The sequence below is a fragment of the Colletotrichum spaethianum genome (assembly GCF_022836535.1).
Source record: "Colletotrichum spaethianum MAFF 239500 DNA, contig03, whole genome shotgun sequence".
Taxonomy (NCBI): domain Eukaryota; kingdom Fungi; phylum Ascomycota; class Sordariomycetes; order Glomerellales; family Glomerellaceae; genus Colletotrichum; species Colletotrichum spaethianum.
This window is the reverse complement of record NW_026054773.1, coordinates 103,828-120,581: the sequence shown is the minus strand read 5'-3', so window position 1 is coordinate 120,581 and position 16,754 is coordinate 103,828. Positions and strand designations below refer to the sequence as shown.

The 16,754-nt window shown below is 50.7% G+C and overlaps 5 protein-coding genes across 5 annotated transcripts; 4 read left to right on the top strand and 1 right to left on the bottom strand.

Moving 5' to 3' along the window:
• Nucleotides 1-4,083: 4,083 nt before the first annotated feature.
• On the top strand, nucleotides 4,084-4,578 carry ColSpa_01520 (depudecin biosynthesis cluster-specific transcription activator DEP6; the record flags this gene model as incomplete). Its single annotated transcript, XM_049267732.1, has 1 exon — nucleotides 4,084-4,578. The coding sequence occupies one exon, from the start codon at nucleotides 4,084-4,086 to the stop codon at nucleotides 4,576-4,578; it is 495 nt and encodes a 164-aa protein (XP_049123689.1).
• Nucleotides 4,579-5,079: 501 nt separating this feature from the next.
• On the top strand, nucleotides 5,080-5,628 carry ColSpa_01519 (depudecin biosynthesis cluster-specific transcription activator DEP6; the record flags this gene model as incomplete). Its single annotated transcript, XM_049267731.1, has 1 exon — nucleotides 5,080-5,628. One exon carries the CDS (start codon nucleotides 5,080-5,082, stop codon nucleotides 5,626-5,628), a length of 549 nt encoding a protein of 182 aa, XP_049123688.1.
• Nucleotides 5,629-5,690: 62 nt separating this feature from the next.
• Nucleotides 5,691-5,996, top strand: ColSpa_01518 (reducing polyketide synthase DEP5; the record flags this gene model as incomplete). Its single annotated transcript, XM_049267730.1, has 1 exon — nucleotides 5,691-5,996. One exon carries the CDS (start codon nucleotides 5,691-5,693, stop codon nucleotides 5,994-5,996), a length of 306 nt encoding a protein of 101 aa, XP_049123687.1.
• Nucleotides 5,997-9,920: 3,924 nt separating this feature from the next.
• On the top strand, nucleotides 9,921-12,128 carry ColSpa_01517 (efflux pump DEP3; the record flags this gene model as incomplete). Its single annotated transcript, XM_049267729.1, has 9 exons — nucleotides 9,921-10,085; nucleotides 10,170-10,598; nucleotides 10,659-10,700; nucleotides 10,752-11,132; nucleotides 11,182-11,223; nucleotides 11,279-11,438; nucleotides 11,532-11,687; nucleotides 11,751-12,019; nucleotides 12,078-12,128. The coding sequence occupies 9 exons, from the start codon at nucleotides 9,921-9,923 to the stop codon at nucleotides 12,126-12,128; spliced, it is 1,695 nt and encodes a 564-aa protein (XP_049123686.1).
• Nucleotides 12,129-14,003: 1,875 nt separating this feature from the next.
• ColSpa_01516 (FAD-dependent monooxygenase DEP2) lies at nucleotides 14,004-14,240 on the bottom strand (the record flags this gene model as incomplete). Its single annotated transcript, XM_049267728.1, has 1 exon — nucleotides 14,004-14,240. One exon carries the CDS (start codon nucleotides 14,238-14,240, stop codon nucleotides 14,004-14,006), a length of 237 nt encoding a protein of 78 aa, XP_049123685.1.
• Between the last annotated feature and the right edge of the window lie 2,514 nt (nucleotides 14,241-16,754).

Genomic DNA, 16,754 nt, shown 5'->3' with positions numbered 1-16,754 from the left:
ACGCTGAGGAAGGGGTGTTCTCTGATGCAGTGTGCCAAGGGGTTGAAGAGCGGCGAAGGCGAATCCAAGACGAAGCCATCCGCAAACTCATAAGTGGCGCCAATCACGACGGCGTGATAATAGCCGAGGTCCTCGCGACTAATTGTCCGCTGCTCATTCGGGCCTTGGAAGATGAAGGTGTGAGCAGCGATTACAAGCTGTGGCCTTCCGCAGTGACTTACTCGCATGTCTCAGGAAATCCATCTTGGTATCCATGACAGCACACCCAGACTTGCACGTGGTGGAGGCAGAATGCTGTTTTGTGAGGCCAACAATTGCGGCTGTCCCAAAAGCACCATCGGCCATTAAATACATAACACGCAGCGAAATTGCAGAGGCGCAGTCCAGCGGAGAGCCGGAGTCACAGTCGCACCGGCGGCCCAGCAAATACAGGTCGCAAATCATTATCGCTCCACATCTCTAACGTCAGACCAATCAAGAGGCAGAGAAGAGCGGACTATTCAGCTGTACAAGGCTCTGAAGGATTCAAGTTATTAATACTTTGTAGTTATCGATTTGGAACACTTCATAATATCATGCCAAGAATTTTTGTTTCGGAAATTACAGCGTCGCAAAAGTTTCCCTTTAAGCCTCAAAATCTTCCGTCATTAGAGTCGCTGACTCTAACCAACGCTTGGTTGCATACCCACTACGTAGTATTAAGAGTTCTCTCCAAGATGCTACTGTTGGACTTTCTGATGAGAAAAGCTCGTTTACTGCGCGTTCCACGTGCCAAGCCATCGGGGAGAGAGGATATGTAACAGAAAAGAAAAAGGTTTGAATAGGCCCCCATGCAAAACTTGGTTCATTCTATAATACGGTCTTTGAGGTTTATCTTTAATACAGAAGTTTTTACACAAGCATTACGATATGGTTAACTAGTAAAGCTGTTAGCTTGATGCGAATCTTTTGATTCAACACCTAAGCGGTAGACGAGCATGCAAGCTCACACTGGTTCACAGCATAATTACTGAATGTAGTGCGTTGTTTTATCAAATGTGCGGTGCCTTTACTCACTTCGAGAAACAGCAGGCTGGGAAGAGCGAAGCAGAAGACATCATCAGGCTCCTCGTAGAACAGCAAAGTTTGCTGAAGTGTTCTCAAGCTACATATCGACTACCAGCGCTTGGTGAATAGTGGGATTGAACACCTCGCAGAATATTCACGCTGTGGCTGTGGGCCAAGGATCACACTCGGCTTGTTCGAATGGTTGCAACTCATGGGTCTTTTTCAGCGGAGGACCCTTTTTTTTGTTGCGTCTTCTAGTTCTCGTCGCAGACATAGCAAATATAAACACGCACCCTAGTTAAGGACATTTATGGTGTTTTTCTTTGCAATCTTGTTGGTATGGGTTCTTTTCAAGGATAAGATTCTGGGCTCTCGTGTTAATTCTCGCAGTAGTTTCCGTATGTGAGAGGAAGAAAGAGGGTGAAAGAGAGCTGGCGTTGTTGATAGGAAAACCTGAGATACCTGCGTAGGAAAAACGGATCAGCTGACATAATGTCGTGATCCAACTCTAAGAACCAAAGTTAATTTGCTAGTCAGGCAGTCACACTCATCGATTCTAGAGTAGTGCGAAGTGAAGCAAAAGCATTCAAGACACACTATTTGTCGACAGCAGGGAAGATATTATTGCGTTGAACAGCCATGATCCGTTTCGAGTAGACGCAGAACAACCTTACAACCAAATATGTAACGCCCAACAGTCGCATCCCCTCTGATGAAGGTAACCTTAGAGGTGTCATGGTTTACAGCGCGCGGTGGACCGAAACGAGGGAAGAGAAACCCTCATTGGTGTTTCTAAAGTTATATTGACTCGTGCCTGGGAAAACGGTCGAATCTAGACACAGATTGCGCAAGGTGTTGCAGACGTCTGATGTAAAAGGCGGTTAAGCAACGACTAACCAGACTTTGGCAAGAAAAAGTAAAATGAATGAAAGGAACATTGTGCTAGTTCCGAGATGGTTTGTACATGTGAGTAAGTGAGAGGCTAATATTCGGTCTGATCGATGCAGAAACATTGCTGCTCGCAACAAGCTCTCTTCAATATTTGTATACATCAGTTTGGTTGTGATTATGGAGCAGATGTAGACTTCTCTAGATCTCACAGAAGTATGGAACATTATAGACAAACGAGTCGTTATAAAGATCTTGAGCGAGTTGGTCGCAGAAGACGTAATACAAAAGCTATATGGACCCTAGCATTTTACTAATTCAGGCTTTCCGATAAGAACAACGCTACAAAGCAGCAATCTTGCGGATACAGGTGAAGATTCCATTTGGTACACCGATATGATAGGCAACCCTTGCATGGCAACCAATTGCCTGAGCCCTGACTGGAAGGATTTGTTGCAAATTGGTAAACCGCTTGGGAGTCATTTTCAGAGACTTTCACCTCTCTGCCAACAGGGCCCTTCAATTGTGTTAACTCGAGGTCCGTTTTAAAGGGGGGCCGTGTTAGGTACGTCGTTATATGAATCGGAAGATTCGTATGTTCGTTAACCACTAGTAATGCAAGCACGCTTATGCAGCCCGCAGCGGCCCGCAGCCAGGTTCGCTAGTGCGTTCTCAAACATCTACCCAGACTAGCGATATCTGGCAAAAACAACCCGACCTTTGCGTGCATCTCTATCAACTTATGCACGGTGTGTGGCCTTGCCATGGTACTTTGGTATCTAGGCTCAATGATTTGGCCCAACCCGTAGGCATGTAAGATATGCGGGCTTCCTGCAGTCACATCTTGGCGTGCCCTCGGTGAATCACCTAACAAGACGGGATACGATTCAACCCGCGGGTGAAACTCCCATTGACCGCCAAAAGTGTGGCTGTCAACTGCTTTATCTCTACCTGAGCCCCCACGGGATATTTGCTATCCAAGGCCTACAGCAGTGTTGCGGGTATGCATCTTTAATCCGACGCCGCATGTGGCCTTCATTTGAAGATCTTGGTACTAATAGTCAGATATGGTGCCCGTTACATGCGAAAACTGGGAGGTGGATGATCTGCAACGAAAAAGCCGCCAGTGGACGGGTCGACATGTTGTTTGTTGTGTCAGATTCGATAGCATATGAGGCAATTGGAGAAAAGAGCGCGAAGTGCCCCGTACGCGAGCCAATAGCGCTGCAGCGAGGCGGTCACGGAACACGGCGGGCCGCCGCGTTGTATACCCGATCTATCCCACAACTCTCTGTTGGCGGTAACGTGGCCCAGATACAGGGAGGCACATCTGCAGCACAGCCTTACTGTCGCATCATCAGCTGGCAACAATAACCTAAGCTTAGTTACCCCATGCTGCATCCTCTCATCAATATCAAACCGAAAGCACTTAGGTATTGAGGTGGATGAAGGACAGTTCGCCTTGACCACCCGATAACTGCGGCAAGTCGCTCGCAAACAACAAGCTTGCATTCGCAACACAATGAGACCGTCTTCGAGGGGGACTTCCTCTACAGCGCATCATGCTTGTGAGATTTGCAGGCAAGGTTCCCTCCCACTTGGATGAGGACCACTGAAGACGACAACACTAACCGCGCAACATTCCAGAGAACGAAAAGTCCGGTGTGATCGAGGACTGCCAAAATGCAGGTGTGTCGCTATCTCATCAGCATGTGTCCCCGCGTGCAATAAGCCTCGCGCCAACTTCAAGAAGATCATAGGGCTGATTCTTCGCGCTCATCTTGCCATGACATAAAGACGGTGCGATCGTCTTAACCAACCATGCAGCTCAACCAAGCCCACCAACGTCGTACACGAGATGAGCAGCTGCAACAGCTCCAGGAACGCCTCGCCAACACCGAGTCTCAACTAGCCCTCAGTACATCGAGGGGTCCTTCGTTGGTGCGCCCGCAATCGCGGTTAGATGCCGCGGAGCAGGCCGTCTCATTACGGTGGCCAGAGATGCCACGTCCAAACACGCCGAATACGATTTCGTGACGAAATTCCCAGTACCAACTACCACCGGCGACTGCTTCGCACACACAGATAGTCCCGGCTCAGGGATCATCGGCCACTAGCACCCCCGTGAATATTGACAAGTCCAGCAAGATGAGTGCCGCTATCGATCTGCCTACGACTAGCTCATCGCTGCTCGACATTGATCTTTTCACCTCCTTCACCGAAGGCGAAGACACCAATATGACATACGATTGGACAAATCAGCCGTTGGCGGCGCTCGAACCATTGGACAACCTCCTCAACCGCCTCTCACCTCAGTCGTTGTCTCACAGCGGTCCGGAAGAAGATATCTCTGCGGCGGAGTTGAGCACGTTACACAGCCACTACTTTGACTCCTTCTACTTTTCCATTCCATTCCTTAACAGAGATCGGTTCTTGGCAGAATCGACGGGCGGTGGTGGTCCCGCCGTGAGCGCGCTGGTTTACGCCGTGGCCCTCGCCGGTTGCGCGCACTCCTCCAAAGACCCCAACCGACAGTCTACGTGCTACAGTCTAGCGCGCAACTATGCGGAGAAGTGCGAACGAGACGGTGGCTTAAATGACATCAACTTTGTGCAAGCGCTGTTATTTATTGGTCGTTTCTAGGCCATGGATCGGAAATTAGAAAGAAGCTGGCTGACTCTGGGGCGCGCTGCGATACTTTGCAGGCTTCTCCGGATAGGTCGGATGGACGAGGTGGACGAGAGTGAATCTTCACAGGATGACGGAGGACCGAGTGGTCCCCTTTTATGTTTGCCACCTACTAATGATCCCGTCATCTTAGAGGAACGACGGCGAACCTTTTGGGGGCTTTACATCTTGCAGAGTTACGTAACGACAAGGACGGGGTGGCAATGTCAGTTGTGTGACGTGAAGGTATGGCCAAGGTTGTACCAAAATGCGAATTGTGTCAACTGACGTCCTTTTCAGAACTTCCGAATCAACTTGCCTTCACCAGGTCTACTTAGATCCGATCTGGTACCACTCAAGATGCCCTGTCTGTCAAACATACGTACCAATCACGGGCAAGAGATCTCATCCTACGCAGGCTGCGTCCTAATGGTAGACCTAGCACTACGCTGCTTCGACCACGGACAACAACGCGCGATGGCCGGATTCTGGGACGGCTACTGCGCTTTAGTCAAGGCCACAGACGAGCTCTTCGGCATGCTCAAGCGGCACCTCAACGCCACCTCAATCCGCGAGGATCCCGTGGCCTTTAGCCTGTACCTCAACCTGCGCGCAACAGAGATCTTTTCGCACGAGTCGGCCATCAAGAAGAGCGAGGAACAGGGGCTGCCGCCGCTCATGACGACCGAAAGCCAACGACGCGCCACCGCCGCGGCGTTCCAAATCTCCAGCGCGGTACGGCTCAACTTGCCGTCGCCGTGGAAGGCGAACAGCAACATTATTACATTGCAGGCCATCTTTACTGCTTGGCCCCTCACCATGGCTCTCAAGGCATTGTATCGAGAGCTAGTTCATGGTGGAAACCGCGAGACGGTGAACGGGGTAGTGGCTTCGTCGAGGTTGCTTTTCGCGGCTCTAGACCATATTGAGGAGTCTGGCGGACACTGGCACCAGTGTGTATCTCACGTTGAGGCAAAACTGCAGGAGTGGGATGAAAAGAATGGTTTTGATTCTTTGGCACTGTGAAGGCACCGACCGCCGACTCGAAGGGCACATTTTAGAACGAGTTGTTAGGTGGGCATCTCAAAATGTCAGACAAGAGCGAACTGACGCCCTTGGACCAGCTCTCCGGCTCGGACACGGCTTGTTTTATGGCCACGTTCACGGCAGATTTCCAGCAAATGTCATTCAAAGAGCCCTCGTTCCGTCACAGTCTCGCAGCCACCGGCATAGATCCTGGCCTTTTGAGCAGCAGAGTTAGCCACGTCTTTGACCTTCGCGGCCCCAGCATCGTCGTCAACACGGCCTGTTCCTCATGCGTCTACGCTCTGCAAGAACGCACGCAATGCTCTACGGACGCACGAGTGTTGTGCAGCTGTCGTCGGTGGCAGTAATCTCATCTTGACTGTTGACCAGCACATGACTACTGCCAAGCTGGGCGTGGTCTCGCCGACATCAACGTGCCACACCTTCAACAGCTACGCGAACGGGTACGGGCGTGCTGAAGGTGTCGGAGCTATTTACCTGAAGCGTCTGAGCGATGCAAATAGGGATGGCGACCCAATCCGCAGCGTTATCCGCTCGAACGCAACGAATAATAAAGGCGTTGATGTTGAACCTGGACGGAGGAACTTTGGGCGTCTGGCGACTGCGATTCTCCATTATCAATTTCCAAAAGTCGGACGGCTAGCTGACATCGCCGGGGGGGCGGCATCCTGATTCCTATGTGTCAGCGGGAACTTGACCTTGACCAGGGCATGCAGAAGAGCTCACCCATTCCGACGATTGCAATTGGTCCAAGCTGCTGGCTCAGGAGCAGTTCGGAGGATGAACTGGCCGCGTACTCATCATCGCTGACGATGCGCTGATGGGCTCCTTGGGTGTCGAACTCGGGAGCTGAATCCGAGTTGTTCGAGGATGTTTCGTGGAAATGCGCGGCATTGTTTCCATTGTCTATTGGTAGGATAAGTGTATGGCTATCTGGAAATTCTCCAGATTATAGTCTAAAGATGGGCGATAGGAAACCATATAATCTCCTGAATTTATATACTGCCTTGAACTACACCGGACCTGCTCGACGTCCGACCGTACTCACAAGGTTGTCACTATCAATGGGGCATTTCGGTAAGTCAAGCTTGTTATTATCTACCTGAGTCTCCTGCACACCCCAAATCCGCTTTACAAGATTATGATCGCGACCAGACTGCCCTTCATTCATCCTGCTACATCTGCGTATCATGTAAAGCAAAAAAATTGGCGCGGTGTATTCCCAGAAGTTGCCCAGATGCTGCCTCAACACCAACTGCGGCGGTTGGAACTTTTTGAGCGGGTAGCCCGTGGGGGCTGATAGGAGTCCTTCGCCGTTGGCAAATATGCGGCGCTGGAACGGCCGATCCGTTCCTTCGGAGTGCGGAACCGTTGCCCGAGGAAGGGTTAGCCGGGTGAGACCGAGTCTACATCGGGATCGAACTTGACAATGGTGGCCTATCATACTACCCTGGCTCCCTACTAGTAAGGCAGGGAAAGAAGCCACAGAAAATATCACAAATCTCCTGTCTTCTGTCATTCTCGCCTCCTAGTCAGTTTCTATCCTTTCATTGCAGCTGTACAGGATCACGCAGTTAACCTCCTAACTTCCTTAATATGGCAACAAAGGGCTAAGACAATGAGGTATTCGATGTTATCGTCGTTGGTGCCGGCGAGGGCATCATTTCAAAGATCTCTGTTTTGGCCTCGCTAACAGTCTACTCAGGGTGGTATGGACTAATGGCGGCTCGCACATACCCGGAGCTGGCTCCCGGGACCAATCTCCTCATTATCGATGACAGCGGCACAGTTGACGGCGCCCGGTCCAAAGAGCGGATTCATCCAAGTCTCTTTGCTCAGATCAGCCATCCAAAATTTGAATACTCGTTCTACCCGATGTCCAAAGACGATATCTCGCCGGATGGGTTTGTTTCCGGGAAGACAATCCACAACTACCTTGACAAATTCGTCGGAGATCATAATCTTCTGCCACGCCTTCGCCTCAAGAACCCGTGTGAACAGGGTCGCGAGAAGGCCAGCCGGCTCGGAAGGATGGATTCTCGACATCAAAGATGAAAATTCTCTGGAATGCAACAAAATCATCTACGCTACAGGCGTCAACTCTAGCCCTATTATTCCGAAATGGCCCAGATAAAACTTCCAGAAGCCCGTAATCCACTCCCTTGAGCCCGGAACACATTAAGAGTACATCACCAATAGTGTGCAAAGAGCCACCGTCGTTGGCCGCTCCAAGTCATCCTACGACGCCGTATACCACCTGCTATGGGAGGGAAAGACGGTCGACTGGGTCATGCATGACGGTTTATCCGGCCCATTCAGTCTTTACGCCCCAACATTTATGGGCCTGTGGAATATTGCTGACCATATCTCGACTCGCTTCGCCTCGAGCTTCAGTCCATGCATCATGGAGACTTCTAAATTCTGTTACAACTTCTTCCAACGTAACGCCATGGGTCGGGTTTTAACGAATGTCTACTGGAGAACCGCCAACTACCTGTCCGTATCACACGCAGGATACTGGAAGACTCCGAATGCAGAGAAGCTGCGGCCAAGACCATATAGCGATGGGTGAGTATCACATTATCAAGACCTCGGGCCATGCTGACTGGCCTGTAATTTAGAGTATGCTGGGGAAGTGGCGGTATTAGCATTGCCACGGCCCCTGACTTTTGGAAGGTCTTCCATGGAGGCGATGTCACGATTCATTCGACGGAAATCGAGTCTCTCTCACATCAAGACGTTGTCAACTTGAAGAACGGCTACTCTGTGGCAACTGACATAGTGATTCATTGTACTGGGTTCGATAAAGGCTACGACAGTTTTGATCCCGAGCTCCGCGAGGAGCTAGGTCTACAGGACAACACCAAGACGTTCTCACGGTGGACGAAAAGGCTGAGAAGACCGTCGACGAGCTCCTGCCGTATCTCAAAACTGCTCCAGAACAGTCCGGTGATGAAGAAACCAGCAGAAGAGCGGAGCAGGGCTCCAACAGATATTTTCGCCGTTTGGTAATGCCCGAACTGGCGGCACGGGGTGATCGGTCGATACTCTCTCCTGAGCATATTCACTCGGCGTTTACACCACTCGCGGCACAGCTCCAAGCGCTTTGGGGAGTTTCGTGGATGCTTGGGTGGCGCGACCTCCCGCCCAGAGAGGAACTGGAGTTTGAAGCTGCGACTTTCAATGCGTGGACGAGGAAGAGGTACCTCGAGCAGCGCAAGAAACACTCGTATTTCATATACGACTACATCGCGGTGAGTGAACAGCTCTTTTCGGGTATTTTAGGTATCTTGGGGCTGAAATTATGGTGTTTAGTAAATTGACACGCTAATGATAGATCTAGGCCTGAATCCCTTCCGTAAGAGCAGCGTCTTCGAGGAGTGGTTTGTCAGGTACAAGCCAAGCGACTATTCCACCATTCTGGACGAGTACCGAATCATTCAGCAGGAGCAATTGAAACAGAAAGGGACGCATGGGAGCGCGAAGAAGCCAGCCAACGGGACTGCGAAAGCAAACAGGCATTCGATATTTGCTTGAAGAGGGGTGGCTGTTGAACTCTGAAGCCTAGATCACATATTTAGAAAGAAAGATGAAGTCTGTAGTATAGAGGTATTGGCCACCCTGTGTGATTATGTACCCGCGCTTTCCGCGGTCCCTCTAAAATTTAATTCCTGCCAAAGGGAAACCAGCCAAAACATCTTGGAAATCATGAACCAAACGCGCCGTCTGCCCGAGGCACCTGTGACGCCATGTAAAGTCACAACATGTGTGTTTGCTAGCATGACATCCGATATGATTTACTACCTAGGTAGTTGAATCTTTTGAGGCGCTTAGGAAACCGGTAACCTGAAAGAACATGCCGTCCAGCGTCGATTCACCACGGCCGATCACCGTCAAACATGGCATCCAGCCAGCCCTTCTGACCAACCGGGAGCCTTCCTCGGTGTAAAGCGGACTAGCCTCACGGGTGGATCTTGGATGAGCGAATGAAGAATCGCTGTCGGTCGAAACGGGCCTGATGGTCCGTGCAAGAGACCCATTCCATAGGGTGGGTCTCTTGCCGTCCGTCTCCGTCCCGCGTCCGTCCTCCGTATCGTGCACCTCTCGGGGGTCGTATAGTATTCCTCGAAATCTGCAAATTCACCCTCCTTTTTACTGAGCCTCCTACGCCTGCACTCTACACTTTCACTCTACTGAGTCATTCCGCACCCCTCGAAAGATATGACGCAAATTATACAATCCGTCTACAACGCTCCCTGAAATCCCTGAAGATGAACAACGAGCTCGCGTCGTCGGCCCCGAACGGGGCGCATTCCGAAAAGCATGCAGATGCCACAGAGTTGGGTACTCAAGGATCCCCCGGCGACCTTGGAAACGGCAACTACGAAGCCACGTCCATTAACAAGACCAGTCCGCGCAACATTCATGGATGGAAGGTGAGTGACCCCCCTTCCTGACGGGCGCTCATCCTGGCGCAATGGTATTACCCAAGCTGACACGCCGTGGTTTTTTTCGTCCAGTGGGCCATCGCCTACGCTGCCATGCTCTCCACGACTCTCCTCTTCGCTCTCGACAACACCATCGTCGCCAATATCCAGCCGGCCATTGTCAATGACTTTGGACACCTCGAGCTTCTGTCATGGATTGGCACTGGCTTCGCCCTCGGCACCATGTTCATCCTTCTCTGGGGCAAATTATACGGCGTGTTCAACATCAAGTGGGTCTACATCTTCAACATCTTCCTATTTGAGGCTGGTAGCGTGATCTGCGGTGCGGCCCCCAACATTGAGGCCCTCGTCATTGGCCGTGTCATTGCCGGTGTCGGTGGCTCGGGCATGTACTCGGGTACTCTGACCTACGTCTCGGTCCTTTCCAATGACCAGGAGAAGCCTGCCTACCTTGCGGGGAGTACCTTCGTTTGGGGTGTTGGCAGTGTTCTCGGTCCCGTGGTAAGCATGCGGTACCTGTTCCCTGTCTGCACAACTAATTGCTAACCTTTGCTTTCCTAGGTCGGTGGTGCCTTTGCCGCAAGCAGTTCCACCTGGAGATGGGTAAGCTCCTCGATGAATTATCCAGTCTGAACAGTGCTGACCAACCTGCAGGGATTCTACATCAACCTGCCCGTTGGCGCTGCTTTCGCGCCAGTCTATTTCCTACTCTTTCCAAGCGTCGACCCTCACCCCTCCAAGACCCTCACAGAGAAATTCCGTCTGATGGACTGGGTCAACGCCGTCATTTTCCTCGCCGGGTCTTCTTGTCTGACTGTCGTGCTCACCTTCGGCGGAGTCGTCTACCCTTTCAACTCCGGAACCATCATCGCGTTGTGGACCGTCACGGGTGTTTTACTAGTCGCCTTCTTCGTCATGCTCAAGTTGCATCCGCTAGTGACCCAGGAGAATCGACTATACCCTCTGCACTTCTTCAAGAAGCCGACCTTGATCAACATGCAGCTTCAAGTCTTCTTGTCGTCTGGCATCATTCTGGTACGCTGCCCTAGGCCTCATTCATGGGCATGATGCTGACAGTGCCTAGGCGATGACATACTACATCCCGCTCTACTTTCAGTTCGTCAAGGTACTTTCAAAGACACGAGTTCTTTTCTTTCAAGTGCTAATTCTCGTTCTGTCAGGACGATGGACCTCTCCAGGCTGGTGTTCGTCTACTTCCATTGATCATGTTCATGGTCGTCGCGTCCATGGCCAACGGCTTCTTGATGCCAAGATATGGTCTGATCCCTGCCTGGTACATCGGAGGCAGCTGTCTTGCAGTGGTTGGAACCGCTTTAATGTGTGAGTTATACGTAAATTTCGGTCTTTACTGCTAATAACCTTGGCGGCGCAATCAGATCCTGAAAGTAGTCATGTCCCTAACTTCCCTTGCAGACACCGTAAATGATACCACATCGAATGCGAAAATCTACGGTTACAACATTCTCGTCGGAACTGGCGCTGGTTGCTACATCGTAGCCGGATTCGCCATCGCCCAATCTCTAGTCCCGGTTCACGACATCGCCAACGCTGTGGGAGCCATGACGATCTGTACGTTCCACAAACTTTGTTTCCTCGGTCAAACAGACAGCTGAAAACCCGCATAACAAACAGCTCAGGATCTCGGCATCGTTCTCTTCCTCACCATCAGCGGTAGTCTCTTCCACAACGTGGCCGTCGACAAGGTCGGCAGGGCGCTCACAGGCGTGTCTACCACCGAGATTGGCAACCTCATCGCGGGATCTAGCAGCAACGCATTTCAGGCCCTCACAGACGTAGAGAAAGCCCTTGTAACCCCCGAGATTGCAAGTGCCATGACAAGTATCTGGGCCTTTTTCTTGGCGGCTGCTGCTTTGAGTGTGGTATGGTCCGTACAGCTGCTGGTAAGTTGTCCTAAAGTATCCCTCAGTTTGTTGCATTGTTTATTGATGCATGCGGCAGAAAGCTAAGCTCGGCGGCGGCAAGGAGTCGGAAGCACTAGTCGCGGCATAAGATAAACCCATGATCACAGCGCGTCTGGGAAGAGGCCAGGGTAGCTACTTAGCGAAACCTTCAATGATGTGAAGACCCGAGGGCTATCTTGCTAGTTTGTTAGACAAAGCAACTATCCTGACATCTGGGACAACTCCAAAAGTTATTTGTGTAAGGTCCAGAAGGTCAACGCGAATAAAACGTATAAACGATCATCAAATATCTCAAGGCCATAAATTGTATTCCTCATATGTAAGTTCAACGAAATGCTTGAGAAGCTTACCCGTAGCTTTATCCGCTTCGTTCTGCAGGGTTCATTTGCGGTCTTCGGGTAACAAATATGGGCATCAAAATTGGGTTTATTATCCTAATAAATTCATGGAAGTATCAACTGCCAGAAACCCATGCAGCTACCTACTAGATTAACATCTACTCCCACTATGGTTTCATAACTCGAACGCCGGCCATATTCGTTTTATTCTAAAATTCCGAAAGTCACATTCTCTCTCCAAACAATCCGCCACGCCTCCCTCCCAAAGCCCGTTATAGACTGTTTAGAGAAGACAATATGCAAGACCCAGATGGCCGACCACAAAGCAACCAAGGCTGCCAGCAACCGTGGGAAGACTTCCTCAAAGTTACCATTCCAATCACCCCAAGCAAGTCCATTCTTGAGCCATTCATCTCCATTTCCTTGAGCTACCTTCGCCTGCACCTCCCTCTCGTTCTCAGCAGCCAGCGTATCCTGCCACCCTAGCACCCCTCTTCTCTCCTCGAACTTCACATTACCAAGCTTCGGCGCCGTCACACATAGTCCAGCTATGTTTTTCGCTTACGTGCCCAGGCCCAAGATAGGCGTGAGCCACCGCTGCACGAAATAAACCTTCCACCCGCCATACGCCTGCTGCCTCGTCACATCGCCCCCGACCTTCACAATCGTCCAGGCACGGTCGACGCGGGCGTTTTGATATTTGTTCCAAATCGCATCGCGCAGCTCAACGTCGCTCGGTTTCTTGTTGGGATGCGCGACCAGGGGGGCGTGGATAGTGTTGGCGAGGGTGACGGCGTCCTCCATTGCTGTGTTTGCCGCCGAGAGTCGAGTTCGGAGCAACCTGTGAGATGAAAACTTGTCAGTCTCGGATACGCAAAATCCAATCGTGCACAGAAGGCGAAAACTTACCTTGTAAACAGCATCTCCAGCCAAGACAATCCTCCCAAAGAACCAGTGCTCCAGCACACCCACTTCAAGCAATATCATCTGTGCCTTTAGACGCCGTTTCCACAGCTCTCCAAAAACGACCGTCTCCGTGACAGGGTACTCCGAGATCTTGCTCACAAGTGCCTCCATGTCTGATTCGGCAAATTGCCTGCGTGTGGGCCAGGTACAGTGCTGGTCCTGGGGCAACTTGTTGTGTACGATGATGGAGATCCACTCGGGCTGACAGAGGAGGACAAAGGAAGAGTTTTTTGCCTACCTCGCTTCTCCTCCACTGTGATCATGCCAGGATTCGCCGCGTTCGCCTTGTCCCACATGATTTCGCGGACGTTGGAATGAACACCATCTGCGCCAATCACCACATATCCAACAAATTCTCGGCCATCCGCCAAGATGACTCGATTCTTGGAGTTTTCTTCAGCAATCTCCTCAACGCGCGCCTTCTCATGGACTTTGGACTGATCTGGCAGCTGTTCATACAAAGTTCACAAGAACACCTGCCGATGCAGGGTTCTGGTATCATATCCGGCGCTGAGTTTCGGAATCAGCATGCACTCTTGTCACCGCAACATACAACTCATGATGGAACTAAGGATTCGGGAGACGAGAGCCACTTACAGTTTCCTGACGACACCGAAAAATTCATCTGAGGCAAAGGTTTTGTCTGAAGGGTCGCGGCACTACGCTCCGCCCATGACATCGCACGTCGCCAGCACGGCATCGAAGCAGCCAAACTGGTGCAGGATTCTGCACCCATGTGGCTGTGACGTGATTGTGGTTCCGAAGTTGGGAGCAACTATGCCCTTATCCAAGAGGGCATAGTCAATGTTTGCCAATACGAGGCAGTGAGCCAGCGTGAGACCCGTAACATCCCCGCCAACAATGCTGACTTTGAAGGATGATGAGTCGTCCGTCATAGTCTATTGATAAGAAAGTATTTGCAACGTGATGAGAGAGGACTGGAATGAAGTGTTGCGGCAAACCTGGCGGTCTTTTGAGTCGTTGGATTTTACCACTGAGGGTGCAATCGGCCTTATCCCCGTTCCGCACGGCGGACGGGGTGGAACCGCGAAGCAGCCAATGAAGAAGAAAAAGCGGCCGTTCGGCCCCGTTCCTTGGCGACTGACGACCGGTGGAACCGGGACGGGTTACCTCATCCAGTGTCGGCCGTCGCGGTGAAGCTCAGTCTACATGGAAGACAGCGAGATCGCCATGCTCGTATCAATTCCGCGTCCCCCAAGTCAAATACCCAAGCAGAACGAGGTCACAATTAGCAATTCCCATCCCAAGGCCTCGTGAATACTCTAACCCACCTGCGTTCATCATGTTTGAAACCTCCAAGACGCAGCTCTTCTACCTCAGCGCCCTAGGAGTATGGGGTCTCCGATTCCTTATTGAAGAAAGGGATACAGTCTGACGATTATGCCGTACTGCTGGAGAATCTTCACCTGTTTTCGCAGTGAGATTGGATCGTTGTCTGCCTCACAACCGTAGTGTTTGCGCATCTACTTCTCTCGCGTAAGGATGGCGTCGAAAAGAAGAAGGCAAAAGTGATAAGCTCGCCAAACGAGTTTCAGGAGCTGGTCGATCTTACCGCAGCTACGGCGGTCCTAGGACCAGGGGCTGCGGAATCATTTGCGTTGGCTGTTCTTGAGGCTAGGATATGATCCACGGTCACTGCCTTTGTCATTTGACCGTTTAGGTTGCCGATTCTCGACGCTGGATTAGATTATTTTAGCTACCACTTGGTCACATGAATGCAATACAGCAAAAGACTGCATGAATAACAGGTAGATCTCAAGCTACTGATTCACCCTGAAACTCCCGGAAAATTGTAAGAAGTTTAGTTCTTTTAGCTTGAAGTACGGGATAAGGAAGCCACTGAAGGCGAAGAGTGTTCTACTGTAATATCTTGATTCGGTGCGGGAGCGTATCGCAATATTATCGAGCTCCAATTAATACATCTAAACATCCGAACTTAAGAAGATTGTTTATCCTCGAGATCTCATTACCTCTGCTTCCTTCTCTGACATGTCATAGACTTTGTAGTACTTAAGCCTTCACTAAAGTCAAAAGTAACTTAGGCTATAACGTACAAGGCTTTTAGAACTATAGCAGTTAGTTTAATCAACTAAAGCTATTACTAATACGTTAGTCGCCGCTTGGCACATGGAATTCACAGGAACTCGCATTCCCATGGTCGTCCTAACCATGACTTTACAACTTGTTTGTGCTATTATTTTCATCATGCCTAACATGCATTTTGCCAGAACACTCTTTGTCTTTTATATCTGGGGCATTCAATGTATGGTCAACCTCCTCATTTTCAGTTGGGCAAGTATCCTCTTGCAGAGAAGCGGTGACGACGCAGTACGGAGCGTTACAGTCTACTGCATGAACATTGACTCTATGACTCTCTACACAATTTGCGGCATCGTCTTCTACTTGGCCGATGAAGCTTCGCACTGGCGAAAAGGATGCATAGTCATGATCGTCTCTTGCTTTGTCATGCTCGATAATATGTGGACGGTGTGGACGGTGAGATTTTCATGGGGCGTGTGAGAAACCCGAGAGCAAATATGCTGAAATAATTACAGCTCGATAAGCAAACACTGCAAAAGTTTGTTCGACCTTCCAAACAGGATCCCGAAGCCAGGGTTGCTGTGTGTGAGAAGGAACCTGGCATTGAGAGCCAAGACGGTTGTGATGGACAGAAGAACGTGGCTGCGGAGAAAGTTGTTGCAACCTGACGCAGCAACGGTTGATCTACGGAAACACCCCCCCCACCCCCCCCCCCCCCCCCACCATGTAAAGCAACGACATCAAAATCCTGAGGGACATTCACGCGGAGGTGTTGAACGCAATGGGATATGGGATATACCATCGTTCGGCCTCGAGGGTAGCTACTGATGATGGTTCGGAGGGTGAGCAACCTAGTGCTCGAAGACGCAATACCTTGGTCAAAGTTCTGACACAGTGACAAACCATCCAGCAATACATGAACGAGCAGAGTTACTTATCGGAGGGTTTGGTTGTGCATGGTTGGTACGATGGGCTGGCTGGCGCATGATGGACGGGGTCGCGACCGTTCACTATCCCGACCCATTGTGGGTGATGAGATTGCGGAGACGTCTCCGCTCCACGAGTCTCAATCGGAATATCGATGATGGCGTTTCACTTTGCGATAACCAACACCAACGGTGCAACCGCTTCCCGATGAATGATTCAGAGTAGTTGTGGCAGGATTTAACCTTAAAAAACCAAAAAAAGCCAGACAAGGCTACCTTGTATCACGGTTCACAGAGTGGAGAGAGTCAACTCGAGGCTGTTGATCTTGTGGGGACGTGAGACGCACTTAAATGCGTGCCAAGTAATCCAAGCTAGCCTTATGCTCAATGGAATTTCGGGCATTTCGAGAGGGAACTTCTGAG